Raw genomic sequence first — 18,318 nt, 5'->3', positions numbered from 1 at the left:
AAACTTGGAAAATTCTTTAGTCAAAAACTCAGCTAAGTTGCCTTCTTCCACTTCTGGTATCGACCTTATCCTTAAGTTACTCTCCCGATTCCGCAGTTCTATCATAGAAAGATAGGTCTGGTGTTCATCTACTTGTTTACAGAGTGGTCTTACCTCTTGTTCCAAATTTCCAAGTCTTTGGCTAGTATCCTCAGCCAATTTCCGATTTTCTACTGTGGCCCCCGTCAGTTCTCCAATTGCTTGTACATTCTGTGATACTTGTCCAGTTAGTCTATTTAGACATTCTGTGTTTTGATCAATTTTAGCTGTTTGCTCATCAGCTTTCTTATCCAGAGATTCCACTCTCTTATCCAAAGATTCCAATTTTTCATAAATTTTCTCTAAAATAGAAGCAGTTGCTCCTGAGGCCATATCTTCCAATTGTAATTGCTCAGTTTCTTCCTCCCCTGCTTGTGGCAGAGAAGCAACTTCTTCCTCTGAAGGCAGAGTAGGTACAGATGATCTGCGTGCCTGAGAAGCTGAGGTTAAAGTTGTTAAAGTTGTTTGTCTGGTTCTTGGTCCCTTTTTCTTGCGCCACTCATTCCAAAGTTATCTTAAAGTCAAGGTCAAGCTGAGTTGTTCCCATGAGAAAACAACAGCCCAGGTGGTAACAGTCAAATGGGAGGCCGGGAAAAGGAAAGTAAAATAATGTCACTGCTGTAAATCCCAAATCCTCTAGGGGGAGCTTAAAATGTCTTTAGGGAAGAGATCAATTCTGATAAAATTGCTAAAATCAAGTTTAAAGTCCAGGAACCTTCAATAACAGGTTTTAAGCAGAGTTAGTATTAGCAGCCACATTGTTTCAGACAGTGCATACTGGTATTTCAAATGATGCTTCAAAGTAGCAAGTTCAAACTCCCTCAGATTGTTGCAATTTTTAATTCAAAGTAACCAAATCTGCAAACTGACAGCTCAATTACTCAGGCAGCTCCCGCACCTGGGTTTCTTACTCAAATTATATTTCCGATAGAAGAAAGGTATCACGATGCAAGTAAAGAGCATAAAATCAAGTGCTTAGAGTCCTTATTTGCTTACAAAAAAGTTCAGTGGTTGCTCAGATCAGTTAGGTTAAAAGTTCTTTCTTTGCCTCCACTCCTCCAGCTCTTTGCTTTGAAGTTCAATGACAGCGGAAGACGGACTTCCTGTTTTTCGTCGCTCCGCTTTCAGCCAAATTCAATAATTTTTAGTCTCAAATTTTATAAAGTCCTTCTTTACCCACGGGTTGTTGCTTTTCCAAATCAGAAAATTTCAGGAAAAGAGGTCAGCGCTCACCGGCAGCAACAGCGCGGCTTCACTCCGTAGCTTGCGAAACGACCCACAGCGCCGCTACCCCCTCCCCGTTCCGGAGCCCCTTACGGGGTTCCTTCAACGTTTCAGGGGTTGCTTCAGGCACCCACCGGGTCCCGAGACCACAGGCTTTTGCTGCCTGTGGGTTTCCGACGTGGGTCTCCGCTTCGCCGTAGCGGACGACCCGTTTCCCACGGAGCTTCCCCTTCACAGAAGGAAGAGGACCGCCATTGCCGTTCGCGCCGCCTTCGGAAGTCCTCCTAAAGGGGTTAGCTTTTGCCAGCTGCCAGTGAGTTTCCAAGGAGCTGCCCATAGGCTACCAAATTCGAGAAGATTGCGAAGCCGCTAAGGACTGAGAGGCTTAGTTGGGCTTTTCTTTTGAGCATCAGGTAAGGAAACTGGATTTATTTAGACCAGAAATTAAAGTGGAATATGCTGATGCCTTCCAAATATTTTAAATCATTAATTTTTTAAAAAGTTGGATAAGGGATGTGTGGAGAGAAGCTCTATCTTCAGTTAGGGCCAACAAAGTGTGTGTATATGTGTGCTCTGCTCAATCATTTCATGGGATTTGAGGTCACATTGAGGACTTTTGCCTTCTTGCTATCATTCTTTCCAAGCCCATTAGTTTGGTGCCAAACTATACATTACAATATGGGTAGGCAAACTAAGGCCCGGGTGCCGGATCTGGCCCAATTGCCTTCTGAATCCAGCTCGTGAACAGTCCGGGAATCAGTGTGTTTTTACATGAGTAGAATGTGTCCTTTTATTTAAAAAGCATCTCTGGGTTATTTGTGGGGCATAGGAATTTGTTCACCCCCCAAAAAAAAATATAGTCCGGCCCCCACACAAGGTCTGAGGGGCAGTGGACCGGCCCCCTGGTGAAAACGGTTGCTTATCCCTATTATTATTATTATTATTATTATTATTATTATTATTATTATTTATTATTAATACCCTGCCCATCTGGCTGGGTTTCCCCAGCCACTCTGGGTGGCTTCCAACAGAATATTAAAATACCAACCCCAAATTAATGATAGCATCTATGCCACGCCGCATTGAGGCAGTAATTGATGAAAAAGGGGCCCAAACCAAGTACTAAGTACATATGCATGCTTCTACTTCTCAGAAGTCCAATATTGCTCTATTTGCAATCCTTGTTTTGCTGATTTCATTTAATATTCTAATTTTCTGAGATAGTTAATTTGGGGTTTTCATCAGCTATATGCCATAATCATCACAACTATAACAAATAAAGGCTTGACATATCTCGCTTTGCATGTCATGAGTCTATCTCATATATTAGTTTCACCTTTTCAGTTGAATTACGGAAATAAATGAACTTTTCCACGATATTCTAATTTTCCCAGTTTCACCTGTAGTTAGACAACAAAATGTACATACCATTTGATTTTGATAAAATCTCTAGCTGTACATATTACAATTATCAATAAAACAGGAGCAAATAATCAAAACACTTAAAAGACAATAAAATTAACAGTATACTAAAAGGAGATTAACAAAGCATGTCAACATCTTTGTGTGTGAATAGGCTTGCCTAAAAAAAAAAAGGTTTAAAGAGGTGCCAAAAGCAGTAGGGTAAAGGTGCCACTGGATGTCAGTAGGGAAGGAGTTACATTTTTTGGGTCTCTACATATATAAAAGGCAGGGAGTTTCAAAGTGTAGATGCTGCCACACTAAAAGGCCCATTTCTTAAATGTGCAGAATGAGTATTGTGTGACTCCTGTAGGAGTGCCAGTTCTGTAGATCAAGGTGGTTGAGTGACCACATAATGGGTGAATTAAGAGAGAAACGACGTTGTTAAAAATAATAATAACCCACAGGCCACATGGATTCAGTGATGCAGGAAGAACAAAAAGGGGATTTGGAATGGGCAGTAATGGCATCTGCTCTTGTCTTTGAAACACAATTTTCACTGAGACTGAACTTCTTTTACCAAAGCAAGCTCATCTAACTGCTGTATCATTCTTTATCTAGAGAATCTTTAGAGGCTCTACAGTTCATCAGAAATAGTACGAAATAAATGTGACAAAAACAATTCAGGCTAGAAATAGATAAATTTTAGAGCTGTAAAACAAATGGAATTTAATTTGTGCCTGGGCTCAGTCCTGTAATTTGTCTTAAATACTGGGTAATACTATATATACTATAGCGTATATATACTATGGGGACGTGGGTGGCGCTGTGGGTTAAACCACTGAGCCTAGGACTTGCTGATCAGAAGGTCGCAACTGGACCTAATGGTCAGGGGTTCCTTTACCTTTATATATACTATATATATGTATATATACTATATACTCTGGGGTTGCGGCACTCATCTCGCTTTATTGGCCGAGGGAGCTGGCGTTTGTCTGCAGACAGTGGCCAGCATGACTAAGCCGGTTCTGGCGAACCAGAGCAGCGCATGGAAACACCATTTACCTTCCCACCGGAGCGGTACCTATTTATCTACTTGCACTTCGATGTGCTTTCGAACTGCTAGGTTGGCAGGAGCAGGGACCGAGCAATGGGAGCTCACCCCATTGCAGGGATTCAAACCACTGACCTTCTGATCAGTAAGTCCTATATATAGTAGATAAATAGGTACTGCTGCGGCGGGAAGGTAAACGACATTTCTGTGCACTCTGGCACTTGTCTTGGTGTCCTGTTTCACCAGAAGCGGCTTAGTCCTGCTGGCCACATTACCCAGAAAGCTGTCTGTGGACAAAGCACTGAGCCTCTTGAGCTTGCCAATCAGGAGGTCGGTGGTTCGAATCCCCCATGAGGGGGTGAGCTCCTGTTGCTCTGTTCCAGCTCCTGCCAACCCAGCTGTCTGAAAGCACGCCGGCGTAAGTAGGTAAATAGATATTGCTGCGGCGAGAAGGGAAATGGCATTTCTGTGCACAGTGGTTTCCATCACAGTGTTCCATTGCGCCAGAAGTAGTTTTATCATGCTGGCCACATGACTGGAAAGCTGTCTGTGGACAAACGCCGGCCCCCTTGGCCTGAAAGCGAGATAAGCGCCACAACTCCTTAGTCACCTTTGACTGGACTTAACCATCCAGGAGTCCTTTACCTTTTAGCTTTTACTATATATACTCTGGTATGACATCTTATTGGGTCCCCGCCAACGTTTGCTACAGTTACACAATTTCCCCCCCCCCTCCAATAATCTGGACAAATTTGAATATGGATTTCTTTAATGTAAAGTTTCTGGACGTACTGTTTATATTAAATGATCCTGTCCTTTCTCCAAGGAGCTCAAAATGAAATGTATCGTTCTTGCCTCGCACTTTCTCCCCCTAACTACCCTGTGAGGTAGATTAGACTGAGAGATCACCCAGTCTAAGATCTAAGGTCATCCATTGAGCTTCATGGCTGAGTGGGGATTTGAACCTGGCCTTCTGTAAACCACTGCTCAGATCACTAGACCACACCAACTCACAAATATATAAGCTTCCTCAGGATAAATGGGAGCCTGGACTGAACCCGTTTTGTTTGATATGCATTATGCTACATTGTATTTTTATTATTTCTTTACAGACTTGCGATCCTCTCCTATGCCTCTAAGCTAGTACGGAACAGTCTGTAGGAATTGGGCTCTTTATCTGCGCATAAATAGAGGGTGATTTCCCTGTAGTCCTTTGTTTCCTTAGTAATTGGGTAGTCTGTTCTCTGAAACTGACTTGCAAAATGTGTTCTTTTTTCTGTGCTTCCTCAAGAAGACAACATGGAAAAAGAAAGAAAAGGAAAACATTAAATGCATACATTTTTTATAAACAGATGCAACGTTCCATTTTTTTTTATATAATGGAGCAACTTAAGGAAGAACCTAATCACAACAATAAATAGCTTAATAACCATTAATGTTTGATTTCAGAGTTCCAAAACCATTTCTGAATGCTTCAGCATAATGAATGCCTCTAGCAGCAATAAGGAAGTGTTGCATTGCCATCCATCCATTTCCTTCAAATTTATTAGCAATGTGCTCTGCCATTTTCTGTTACAAAACAATGAGCATATTTAAAAGCAATTATCTAAAGCAGGAGTGTCAGATAGAGCAGTGTTTCCCAACCTTGTGCATCCAGCTGTTTTTGAACTACAACTCCCATCATCCCTGACTAGCAAGACCAGGGGCAAGGGATGATGGGAATTGTAGTCCAAAAACAGCTGGAGGCACAAGGTTGGGAAACACTGAGATAGAGGACCAAACCTCTGGCCCAAAAGCTGTGCTGAGACTTCTGCCCATCACAAACATCACCGGTTTTGTTAAGAAAGGGGTCAGCTGCAAAGCTATGTTAGCTTCAAAAAAAACCTCCTGCATCTTGGCTGCCAAAACCCCTTTTCTAGCCTCCCCCCCTCAATGTCTCAAATTAATCTTCTGAGTACTGAGATATTGATTCTCTGAATCAAGTTTAATTTTATTTTGGAGAATGGTTACAAAAGAAGCAACCTGTTTCATGTTCAGAAAATAATAAGGAATAGTGCAAAGCTGCAAGACAAAGCATTAAAAATCATAGAATCATAGAGTTGGAGGAGACCACAAGGGCCATCGAGTCCAACCCCCTGCCAAGCAGGAAACACAATCAGAGCACTCCTGACATATGGTTGTCAAGCCTCTGCTTAAAGACCTTCAAAAAAGGAGACTCCACCACACTCCTTGGCAGCAAATTCCACTGTTGAACAGCTCTTACTGTCAGGAAGTTCTTCCTAATGTTTAGGTGGAATCTTCTTTCTTGTAGTTTGGATCCATTGCTCCGTGTCCGCTTCTCTGGAGCAGCAGAAAACAACCTTTCTCCCTCCTCTATGTGACATCCTTTTATATATTTGAACATGGCTATCATATCACCCCTTAACCTCCTCTTCTCCAGGCTAAACATGCCCAGCTCCCTTAGCCGTTCCTCATAAGGCATCGTTTCCAGGCCTTTGACCATTTTGGTTGTCCTCCTCTGGACACGTTCCAGTTTGTCAGTGTCCTTCTTGAACTGTGGTGCCCAGAACTGGACACAGTACTCCAGGTGAGGTCTGACCAGAGCAGAATACAGTGGCACTATTAGTTCCCTTGATCTAGATGCTATACTCCTATTGATGCAGTCTAGAATTGCATTGGCTTTTTTAGCTGCCGCATCACACTGTTGGCTCATGTCAAGTTTGTGGTCAACCAAGACTCCTAGATCCTTTTCACATGTACTGCTCTCAAGCCAGGTGTCACCCATCTTGTATTTGTGCCTCTCATTTTTTTTGCCCAAGTGCAATACTTTACATTTCTCCCTGTTAAAATTCACCTATATTCACTGGTTCTCATGACTACTTACTGTTTAAAAGACCTTAAACAATAAGTAGTCATGAGAACCAGTGAATATAGATTTTTGTAGATCTAACGCCATGGCTGTAAAGATAGATAGATAGCACTGGGATTTGATCAAGCAAGTACGGTTTCTTTTGTATGCTTAAAAAAAATCCACTGGCAAAAGCAGAAAGAATAGCTGTAAGAATGGGGGAGATTAAAAGAGAAAAATTAGAGTTGTTGATGTGTAGGACTGTTTTGCTCACTCAGGATATTAGGGAGGGCAATGGAGGTTGGCTGGCATTCACAAAATGAGCAAAGAAGTTGGCTTTTTGAGGAGATTCAGATATTCAGTACTGTGTTGCTCCTGTTGAGCAGACCTTATTCTGAGGCGTTAGGCCTGTGTCTGGCTTGTACCACTTGAAAAGGGTTACAAATTGACAATTGCGGAACTATTTCAGTTGCCATGCTATCGTGCCTAATAGTGGCAATAACCTGAAGCAGTATGTAGTACATGTTCCAGAAAAAGGAACAGGATCCAATCCCTGAGAAGAGACTTTTGTTTTGTTTTTTCCAAAAAAATTATTTGTTTTCTCTTATAAGACATAGACAAAAACACAAGAGAAAAACATTACCTTTGACACAACATAAAAACTTAACAACAATAAAAACACACAAAATAAAAGAATTATTTTTTCTTCTTATTCCCTGGTGTATTTACATTGCTAAAAGACTTCCTCGACACCCTCCAATCTGGATTTCATCATATTACATATTTATAACACCAGTATCTTCTTTCTTTACAAATTTCTTAATTGTCATCCATAATAATCTTTATTTTTAATCTTTTTCTATCCCTTAGCCTAATCTGTTACTTCTAGGGATTTCCTAATTATCTTATATTACAGTATCTCACTAAATATTCTTTAGATTTCTTCCAATCTTCTTGTGTTTCCTCCTCTTTCTGGTCACAGATTCTTCCAGTCAGGTCAGCCAGCTCCGAAAAGTCCATCATCTTCATCTGCCATTCTTCTATTGTCCGTATTTCTTTCAATTTCCAATTTTTTGCTAATAAAAGTCTTGCTGCTGTAGTGGCATACAAAAACAGTCTAACATCCTTCCTGGGCAATTCTGGTCCTGGCAGCTGTACTTTTGGAGTGCCATAAACATTATGCTTTGGTAGCAAAATTCTACCAAGCCCCACTTTACGTATAAAATTGTAGTGTGTTGTTGTTGTTGTTGTTGTTAAAAACCCACCATCTTCACTGCTCACTGATGTGAAAATCGAGGAAGTGTTCAGACTGGAAACTTAGGGAACACATGTTTGAAACAATTTCAGTGTGACTTCTTAACACTCACGGAAGATATTCATTATATTGTATACTTTTCAAGGCACCCTTATGAGTGTGTCTGAGAGTTCAACACACAGTCTTTCAACCTGACCTCTCAGCCTCATGTTGTTGCATCCTTCTCACCCCTCCCTTTAAAGAATGGATCAAGACAGCAATTCTGTGGACAAAATGGTGTCTTGAATGTGCATGCTGATTTTTATTCTGAATTCAAGGGTTGGTGTTGAGAACAGGATAGACAGGCCAACAATCTCTTAGGTCTCTGCCTCTTAATCCTAATGCCATTATTACTAACCATTATCTGCACCCCTGTAGGGAATGAAAGTCATTCAGAATGGGCTGCCAATCTTTAATATGGGCCAATTGTAATAGTGTATTAAGGTAAAGGATAAAGGGACCCCTGACCATTAGGTCCAGTCGTGGCCAACTCTGGGGTTGCGGTGCTCATCTCGCTTTATTGGCCAAGGGAGCCGGTGTACAGCTTCCGGCTCATGTGGCCAGCATGACTAAGCTGCTTCTGGCGATAGTGTATTACTGAGGTATTTTATTCAGCCATGTGTGGCTTCTTGCCAACATTCTTCTTGCTGTCAGAAGAATTGCTTGTTATAGGAAATAGTGTGGGAATTTGCAGTCTAAATAACTTTACATGTTTTGCTAACTTAGGATATGAAGGGGTTTAGACACACAGAGTTCCTGATTGCTAGAGAGGGCACTGTGTGACATCATTTCCCTTGAGTTCTCTGGTGGGAGAAAAAGCATTTAATCCTTTCTACTTTACTCACCTTGGAACTCATGGCTCTTTTCCACCAAGCTTCTGATGCAGACAGACATCTCTCTGGTTTCTGCTCAAAGCATTTTGAACTCCACTATGCATTTTGTAATCTAGAAGTAGAACTTGCCTGCTACTGCTGGAATCAAGTGCAATATTTTATATAAGTAAAGTCTATTTTGCGGGAGGCAGTGGAAGACAGGAATGCCTGGCGTGCTCTGGTTCATGGGGTCACAAAGAGTTGGACACGACTAAACGACTAAACAGCAACAACAACAAAAGTCTATTTTTATGCTTAAGCCATAGTCTTTTGCATTATTATCTTAATTAAGAGGGAAAATAGGGAAATCCAGTCTGTTACCACAACCTGGATAACGCTACACAGCCAGGTCCCAAAGTTTCCATTTTAAAACTGCAAGGGATGGTGTTTTAAACTCTGATAACTAATTGGTTTAAGTTTTAATGTTCTGCTCACACACATGAGTAATACAGAGGATCTATTGTAAAATATATCCCATCCTGCCTATAAAATCCATCTAAGAAATGGTTCGTGCTCTCAGCTGTCTCTATATTGTATCTCAGACTATGGCAGCATGGATCAATCACTCTCGGGATATGTATAACATCACCCAAAAATGCAGGGAGGGTTGCTATAAATTTCTTGGGTTGGATTCAGACGGTGGCTGCAATCCTATACACTCTTGGCTGTGGGCAAGTTGAATTCAATGGAGAAGTCACTTTTTAGGTGGGATTTAATCACAAAAGTCAGTTTGTGCAGTTATGGCTTATTGAAAGGTCTTGTGCAGTGAACACACTTCTTTCCCAGACCAGCCTTTTACAACAAAGGAAATGCCCTGGACCTTGTGGGATAACACCTGTTTTCATACAAGGCCCCCTCCCTCACATTTGTTTGTGGGGAACTGAAGGGCGCAGCCAGAGGCAAAAGTAGGTTGAGAAGTACATTTGACTCCCACCTTTGTGAAATACGCTATATTCCAGCTACGCGAAGTGCAGGTTTCTGTTAACAAACCTCTCTCCATCAGACAAGTAACAGGCATCATCATCACAGGTCAATGACAGATGTGTCCCAACCATGCAAAAATCCTTGAGAAGATGCAGAACAAGACCAGTGAAGGGTTGCCACAGTTAGGGAGAGTTAGATGGGCTGCAATAAGCCCCTGAGCCAATGCATTCTCACTGCTGCCTGAATTGAGCAAAAAAACCCCACACAACAACAAATGTCTGTATGACTTTCTAACTCCTACATTTAATATCACCATCAAAGGGAAAGCTCAGTCATTAAAGCGTGAGACTCTTAATCTCAGGATACTGAGTTCCAGCCCCACATAAGGCAAAAGATTCCTACATTGCAAGGGGTTGACTTGGTGATCCTTGTGCTCCCTTCCAACTCTGATTCTAACTTCTAACTTAAATTGATTGCGTCTGTGGGTTAAACCACAGAGCCTAGGACTTGCCGATCAGAAGGTCGGCAGTGCGAATCCCCGCAACGGGGTAAGCTCCCATTGCTCGGTCCCTGCTCCTGCCAACCTAGCAATTCGAAAGGACCTCAAAGTGCAAGTAGATAAATAGGTACCGCTCTGGTGGGAAGGTATACGGCGTTTCCGTGCGCTGCTCTGGTTCGCCAGAAGCGGCTTAGTCATGCTGGCCACATGACCCGGAAGCTGTACGCCGACTCCCTCGGGCAATAAAGCGAGATGAGCGCCGCAACCCCAGAGTCAGTCACGACTGGACCTAATGGTCAGGGGTCCCTTTACCTTTACGCCTTTAATTTAAACCTTGGATGAATCCCAAGCTGGAATTAAGATTGTCAGAAGAAATATCAACAACCTCAGATATAGTTACAGATAGGTAGCCGTGTTGGTCTGCCATAGTCAAAACAAAAAAAATTCCTTCCAGTAGCACCTTAAAGACCAACTAAGTCAGTTCTTGGTATGAGCTTTCGTGTGCATGCACACTTCTTCAGATACACATGCACACGAAAGCTCATACCAAGAACTGACTTAGTTGGTCTTTAAGGTGCTACTGGAAGGAATTTTTTTTTTTGTTTTAACCTCAGATATGCAGATGGTACAACCTTGATGGCAGAAAGTGAGGAGGAATTAAAGAACCTTTTAATGAGGATGAAAGAGGAGAGCGCAAAATATGGTCTGAAGCTCAACATTTTTTTAAAAAAAAACAACTAAGATCATGGCCACTGGTCCCATCACCTCCTGGCAAATAGAAGGGGAAGAAATTGAGGCAGTGAGAGATTTTACTTTCTTGGGCTCCATGATTACTGCAGATGGTGACAGCAGTCACAAAATTAAAAGACGCCTGCTTCTTGGGAAAAAAGTGATGACAAACCTAGACAGCATCTTAAAAAGCAGAGACATCACCTTGCTGACAAAGGTCCGTATAGTTAAAGCTATGGTTTTCCCAGTAGTGATGGATGGAAGTGAGAGCTGGACCATAAAGAAGGCTGATCGCCGAAGAATGGATGCTTTTGAATTATGGTGCTGGAGGAAACTCTTGAGAGTCCCATGGACTGCAAGAAGATCAAACCTATCCATTCTTAAGGAAATCAGCTCTGAGTGCTCACTGGAAAGACAGATCCTGAAGCTGAGACTCCAATGCTTTGGCCACCTCATGAGAAGAGAAGACTCCCTGGAAAAGACCCTGATGCTGGGAAAGATGGGAGGGCACAAGGAGAAGGGGACGACAGAGGACGAGATGTTTGGACAGTGTTCTCGAAGCTACCAGCATGAGTTTGACCAAACTGTGGGAGGCAGTGGAAGACAGGAGTGCCTGGTGTGCTCTGGTCCATGGCGTCACATAGAGTCGGACATGACTAAATGATTAAACAACAACAACAACATGATTTTCTAACTCCTACATTTAATGTTACTATTAAAGGGATAGCTCAGTCACTAAAGCCTGAGACTTCAAACTTAAACTGATTGCATCTAAGCCTTTAAAACAGCTCCCCTACAAATGTCTATCAGCTGAGGCACACTTTTTGTCGGACTTAAATTTGAGACACGGCCCACCCCACAAAAAGTGTTTCCTTCTAACATGTATAAGAGTGAAAACTACCAGACATCAGAGAAGCCCATCTGGCTTTTCTCTGTGCTGAAATTTTCTCCTTTATGGGCAAGTAATTCTGCATCTTTGGAATGGATTGTAGCTTCCTCCCAGTCTTTTCTGATCCTCTGAGCTTGGACAGCAGAAGTGAACTCAGCCAGCAAAAAAGTGGGAAGGGTTTGGTTTCCTTCACAGGTGTGGTCCTTTTGCTGTGAAACATGGACATCTCGGCTTCTCAGTACTTAATAGGTTTAACAGGTGTGTCTGATGCTGTCCTGTAACATTTGACCAACAGCTGGAAATCATCAAAAGTTAAAGAATCAGTGTTATGGCAGCAACCCTGCTTCTTAGCTAGATTTAAGCAAGCAAGAATAAATGGGAAATACCATTGCCAGATCAAAACCTCAGGGAAAATGATCATATAAGGGTGAACAGTCTACCTAAGAAGGCAGTCAGTCCTTTGGTAGATGGGCTATTTATGGCAGGAACTGGAAGTATCTTTCCTGCTTTTCAATCTGCACAAAGCAGATATCCAGCAGGTGCAACTATTCCATTACTGTATCTCTGGTTTGTAAAAAAAAATCGAGACCAGTTGAATTTTTGCCTGTTGTGCCATTGTTACAAGAAACTAGGGTGCTTAGTGAGAGGTTGTAACAGCCCCCTTCCCCCATGAAAACAACTTGATTTTTCCAATAGAAAGTCAACAGGTGCAACCTGCCACCCTGCAATTTTGGAAGCAGGAAAGGTGCACCAGTGGGATGTCTACCTGTCACACAGCTGTTAAAACCACAATAGCCAGCAGAAGAAGGTGGGTCTGATGCGCGACAGACAAGGAAGGAGGGAGGGAGGAATGAATGAATGGGGATCTTGATTTTTCTGGCTGAGGTTTTAGCTCGATGATCCCACAGCTCCGCTAAATCACCGGGCTTCCTTTCAGTAAAGGGGATTCAGACTTGCCACCACTCGCTCCCTCAAGCGCTCCTGCTTCCGATTAAGCATCGCAGCCTTGGAGCCCACTCCTCTGCTCGCACCAACTCGGGACGCCATTCTGAAGGACTGCGAAGTTAAGTCCTGCGGGGCTTTACTTCCGAGTAAAAACCCACACACTCCTCGGCTGCTTAGGATCCTCCTAGCCTCTCTGCCTAGCCACTTCCCCCGTGTTTCCTTTCCCCTTCCACGGATCTCGCCCCTTGCGCAAGTGAATCAGCAGCCGGGGGTGGGCAGGAGGTTTTTGCGCGCAGCGAGGTGAACGGAGGAAGCTCCCTCGTGAGTTCTCCCGCCGCTTGCCCTCCCCACCCCCCCAAAAAAGGTGGGGGTTGCCGAGATAGAGACGCTGCCCTGGAATCTTCTCACACAGAGGCTCCAGCCGACGCGGGAGCCGCCTGCTCGCTGCTCCTCCGTCTGCCCGTTGCGCGCCGGGCGCTTCCAACGCCGCCGCCAGCCATGAACGCCCGGAGAGTGGCCAGCATCTCTGCTCAGCTGGAGGAAGCGAGCTCCGCAGGCGGTAGGGCTGCAAAGCGCAGCACGGGGCTTTTCCCAGTCCGGTTTGGGGCTATTACGACAGGCTTTTTGCCTGCCTTTTGCATGCGCTTTTTGCAAATATTTGTGCGTTTGGTTTGCAAGCAGATGCAGTGCTGGAGGGTCGCATGGCAGCAGTGCCAAATCCTGCCGACGTGTGTGTGTGTGTGTGTGTGTGTGTGTGTGTGTGAACGTATGTTTTCCTCCTCCAACCTTGCTGGTACTGACTTTTTTCCTTGAAATGAAGGAAAGAGGACCTAATATATTCGAATGCCAACAAGCTCTACATCTGTTTCCCTTTATAGCCCTGTTGCTATCTCACGTTTGAAGAACTTGATCAGTCACCCCTCGGGATGAGTCATAAGCAAGTTGGGTTTCTCGTTTATTAGGGGATATAACATCTGAATGGAAAGCAGCGGGGTTTACTTTGGAGTAAACACTCAAGGGATGGTAGGAGGGCGAAAGAAAGATGTTAGGGTGTCTCCAGCGCTGGTCGTAGACCCATTGACGTTAATGGAGCTGACTTAGGTTCCTTAATTTCATTGGGTTTACTCTGAGTAAAACTTATTTGGATACTTTCCCCTGCTTGCAATCCTGCAACCTGCCTTTTCAGAATGATGCCATTTAGAATAATGCCAAATCTCCCTTCTCCTTGGCTTGCCCCTGTCATGATCAACTTCTTCTACTTCATTTAAAATGAAAGTTGTTGGCTGGCGTGCAGAAATTCAATAGGTGTTATTTTTCTGGAACGAAGTTCAGGAAGAGCTTCTCCTGCTAAATTTCTGCAGGATAGGCTCCTGAACCTGAGTGGGAGCGGGCTGTTTAGAAACTGGTAACTCTTAATTTACAACCTGATCCTAAGCATGTTTACTTGGCAGTTAGATCAAATAAAAATGGCTGTTTACCTAGTGGCAACTTATCACTGTCTGCATTGAACCACCTAGTCTGCAATCCTAAACTAACTAACTTTGAGCTGGGTGTGGGCTTTGTTTTTGTAACTGAGTTTTGCAGTCTTAAAGAAAGCATTTTTGTTTGGGATCTTGGTAAGGAAGCAGTTGGAGCGTTATGTCTTAACGTGGCTCTTAGGGTGTCATGGGTCCAGACCTCAGATGGCTATTAAAAGTTGCACAAAAGGCAGAATTTCTTCGAGTTGTGTTTTCAATAGCAGTGTCTTGCAACAGGAGAAGACACAACAGCAGAAATGTTCCCTTTTCACCTAATTAGAGTCTGGGTCCTTGTTGCCACGGACAGAATGTTGTAGTTGAGGGTATCCGATGACGGATGCTGAGTTTAGAGATGAAACGAGGATATCAAGCTCACCCAGACATGTCAATGTTGACATGTTTAAATATATTTTACTGTTAAAAAGCAACTAATTTTAATTATTTTTAAATGTTTTAACTATTTCTTGTTGATAATTTTAAGACCTCTTGCAAACCCGCTTAGTGGTTTTATTACAAACAAGTGTTATATAAATTTTGTTAAGTCAAGGAGTTTGTTGCAGTCACAGTATAACCATAGGTATATATATGCATTTATATGAATCAAAACAGGTTGCTAATGCTTTGTGGGCATTGAATTCCTTATTAAACACCACAACCACTAAAGTTTTCATACTGGTACAAAAAACTGAAGAACATCATGCATTTTATTTTTCCAAAAATCATGCCCTAATTAAGATATTGAAAAACACACCAGTTGCTGCCATCGTAGCCCGCAAACCAATTTCTTGTTTTGAAATGACAAGGCATCTTGAAAGTTGTTCAGACCACTAGGGGGTCGTGACCTGATCTAAGGTGGGTACAGGAGCACACTGCCATGCAAATGTAGAGTAAAAGATTAAAAAATGCGGCCCCAAATGCATGTTTGGGTTAAAAGTGGGTCCCGAGTCTGAAGATAACATGGTCTAGACCAGGGATTTCCCAAACTTGGGTCTCCACCTTTTTTGGGACTACAATTCCCATAATCCCTGACCACTGGTCCTGCTAGTTAAGGATGATGGGTGTTGTAGTCTACAAACAGTTGGAGACCCAAGTTTGGGAAACTCTGGTCTAGACTTGGTCGTCAGCTCTCCCTTGGCTCTGCTTCTGGAGGCTCAGCATTAGCAAGCTCCCAGAAATCTAGCATTGGCTGGGTATCCCATTTGTAGCAGAAAAAAATGTATTTTTCCCCAAGCCAGAATCATTCATGCTCATCCACAACACGCTGCTTTCAAGCTAGATTGATGCTAGGGGTCTGTCTTCCACAAGGGTGAGTGTGATCAGTGGATACACATTTGAAAACTCTCTCTTTGAGTAGGTTATCCATGCCTTTTCCTCTCTGCACATGCCCCAGATGAATGAGGAAGGAAGTGGCCATTGTGATTTCGATATATCCCTACCCTGCCATTGGGCAGGTGCAGATGCAGCCCCCAATGGCCAGGACTGCCTACATCTGTTTCAATTGGTTTTCAAATTGATTCTGCTTTATCCCACAGTGTGTCCATCTAGGACAACATAAAAAAAACCCAAAACAAGTACCCAGTCTTTTTTGTTTTGAGAATAAAATGTCTTGTGTACGTAGCCTATATTTCTATGCCAGAAGAAGTTTCCCCTGCTAAAACTCTGCAAGGCAAAGAGGAAGTTCTGCTAAAAAAAAAGAATAATTAAAAAACTGCTGCTGTAACAAATTGGTTTGGGTGGAAATCCTCAAATGTGAGCTGTTCATTAAAATACAAGCGGGTGATGGCATGACAACTACGTGACATGATCTTTAGTGTGTGTCTTAAATAAAGGAGGGAGACAGTTAGAAGGAGTCTGCTGATGGAGGGTGGATCAGAAAATGCTTCCCACTCACACAAGCAGGGGTTTGGATGCCACCATTATAAAATATAGCTTGCAGAAACATGTTGTTATTTCTCTGCCCTTGGAACTGTAAAACTGTTAGGTTCTGCCAGTGTAGCGAGGTGCATTGGCCTTGAGTGCAGATTCATAAACAACAGAGGAGCTGCAGACTCTGCCTGCTCTTTAAACAGCAATGGATGTGTTGAAGTGGTCACTTTTAACTCATTTAGCGTTGCTGGGATGATGCGCATTCGTGGCACTGCTGAAGGTGTCCCATGACAGAGTCTCACCTCACTCAAAGTGTCATAGGTAGGGTTGCCAGCTTCTATTCCTACCAGGGCTCTGGAATTTTTCGCAGCAGCTTGAAATGCAGGAAAGGAGTTGATGTGGCTTTTCTCGTTGGTTTATCAACGTGCCAACGCACCTGCTATATGTGCCAGGCTGCTGTGAAGGCCTGTCATGAAAGAAAGCTGTCAACTATAAAGGTGAATCTGTCTGTGAATTGTGTAGTTCCACTTTAATTAATTATTTCACTTCAATTAATGATTTAGAAATGTTTTAAGACCCATAACATGATCCCTATTAAAATGGATGTACATTTCTGTATGGGGATGTGGGTGGCGCTGTGGTCTAAACCACTGAGCCTCTTGGGCTTGCTGATCAGAAGGTCAGTGGTTCGAATCCCCGTAATGGGGCGAGCTCCCATTGCTCTGTCCCAGCTCCTGCCAACCTAGCCATTCAAAAGCATGCCAAAAATGCAAGTACAGTGGTACCTCGGGTTAAGTACTTAATTCTTTCCAGAGGTCTGTACTTAACCTGAAACTGTTCTTAACCTGAAGCACCACTTTAGCTAATGGGGCCTTCTGCTGCTGCCGTGCTGCCGAAGCACGATTTCTGTTCTCATCCTGAAGCAAAGTTCTTAACCTGAAGCACTATTTCTGGGTTAGCAGAGTCTGTAACCTGAAGCGTATGTAACCTGAAGCATATATAACCCGAGGTACCACTGTAGATAAATAGGTACAGCTTTGGCGGGAAGGTAAACGGCGTTTCCATGTGCTCTGGTTTCTGTCGCAGTGTTCCATTGCTCCAGAAGTGGCTTAGTCATGCTGGCCACATGACCTGGAAAGCTGTCTATGGACAAATGCTGGCTCCCTTGGCCTGAAAGCGAGATGAGTGCAGCAATCCCATAGTCGCCTTTGACTGGACTTAACCGTCCAGAGGTCCTTTACCTTTTTTTACATTTCTGTATGTTGAAAGAGTAAGGAGTAGGGCTCATCTGAATTTTAAGAAGTAGCTATTTGAGTGTATGATCTTACTTCTTTGGCAACTGCTGCTTTAAGCATTTTTGTGCATGCCTTTGTTTAGTGACCCCTGTTTTTCTCTTATTTTGCCAAAGGTCTTCTGCTGGCCCCAAGTCACCAGGCCTGAGCAGAGACATTTTGCTTCCCAAGGGGAGAAGCAAATGGTGTCCCCTTCAGGGCAAGGTGCACAATATCTTTTGAGGCATCCTACCAATGACGCAGGTGGCACTGTGGGTTAAACCACAGAGCCTAGGACTTGCCGATCAGAAGGCAGGTGGTTCGAATCCCCGTGATGGGGTAAGCTCCTGTTGCTCGGTCCCTGCTCCTGCCAACCTAGCAGTTCGAAAGCACATCAGTGCAAGTAGATAAATAGGTGCCACTCCAGCAGGAAGGTAAACGGCATTTCCGTGCGCTGCTCTGGTTCGCCAGAAGCGGCTTAGTCATGCTAGCCACATGACCCAGAAGCTGTCTGTGGACAAACGCTGGCTCCCTCGGCCAATAAAGCTAGATGAGCGCCGCAGCCCCAGAGTCGGTCACGACTGGACCTAATGGTCAGGGGTCCCTTTACCTTTACCTTTACCAATGCCTCTCCTTTGGAGCAAAGATATAACAATGACTTAAACATCCAGCAATTTCCTGTCCTTTCATGACACCAGATTCCTCTGCCCAATGGCAGGGAGAGTGTTGTGAGTCACCTTTGCTACAACTAGAGAACAGGCGAAGTCCCGGCAGACTGGAGGAGGGCAAATGTTGTCCCTATTTTCAAAAAGGGGAAAAGAGAGGACCCAAATAATTACCGCCCAGTCAGTCTGACATCAATACCAGGGAAGATTCTGGAGCAGATCATTAAGCAAACAGTCTGTGA

General features: G+C 43.4%; 1 protein-coding gene across 3 annotated transcripts in view; it reads left to right on the top strand.

Annotated features, from left to right (window-relative positions):
• The first annotated feature begins 12,820 nt into the window (after positions 1 to 12,820).
• The window catches only part of KCNIP4 (potassium voltage-gated channel interacting protein 4), a 396,014-nt gene continuing 390,516 nt past the window's right edge, over positions 12,821 to 18,318 (top strand). The window contains exon 1 of one of the 3 annotated variants that reach the window (XM_083755078.1): positions 12,821 to 13,316. In XM_083755078.1, coding sequence (XP_083611204.1) covers positions 13,256 to 13,316 — 61 coding nt within the window. In that variant the 5' untranslated portion in view covers positions 12,821 to 13,255. The remainder of the gene's footprint in view (positions 13,317 to 18,318) is intronic. The other 2 variants (XM_083755077.1, XM_083755083.1) reach the window with 2 other exon arrangements.

The sequence above is a fragment of the Podarcis gaigeae genome (genome assembly GCF_964106915.1).
Source record: "Podarcis gaigeae genome assembly, chromosome: 9".
In the NCBI taxonomy this organism is placed as follows: Eukaryota; Metazoa; Chordata; class Lepidosauria; order Squamata; family Lacertidae; genus Podarcis; species Podarcis gaigeae.
The sequence above is the reverse complement of the archived record's forward strand: the minus strand, read 5'-3'. Positions and strand labels throughout refer to the sequence as shown.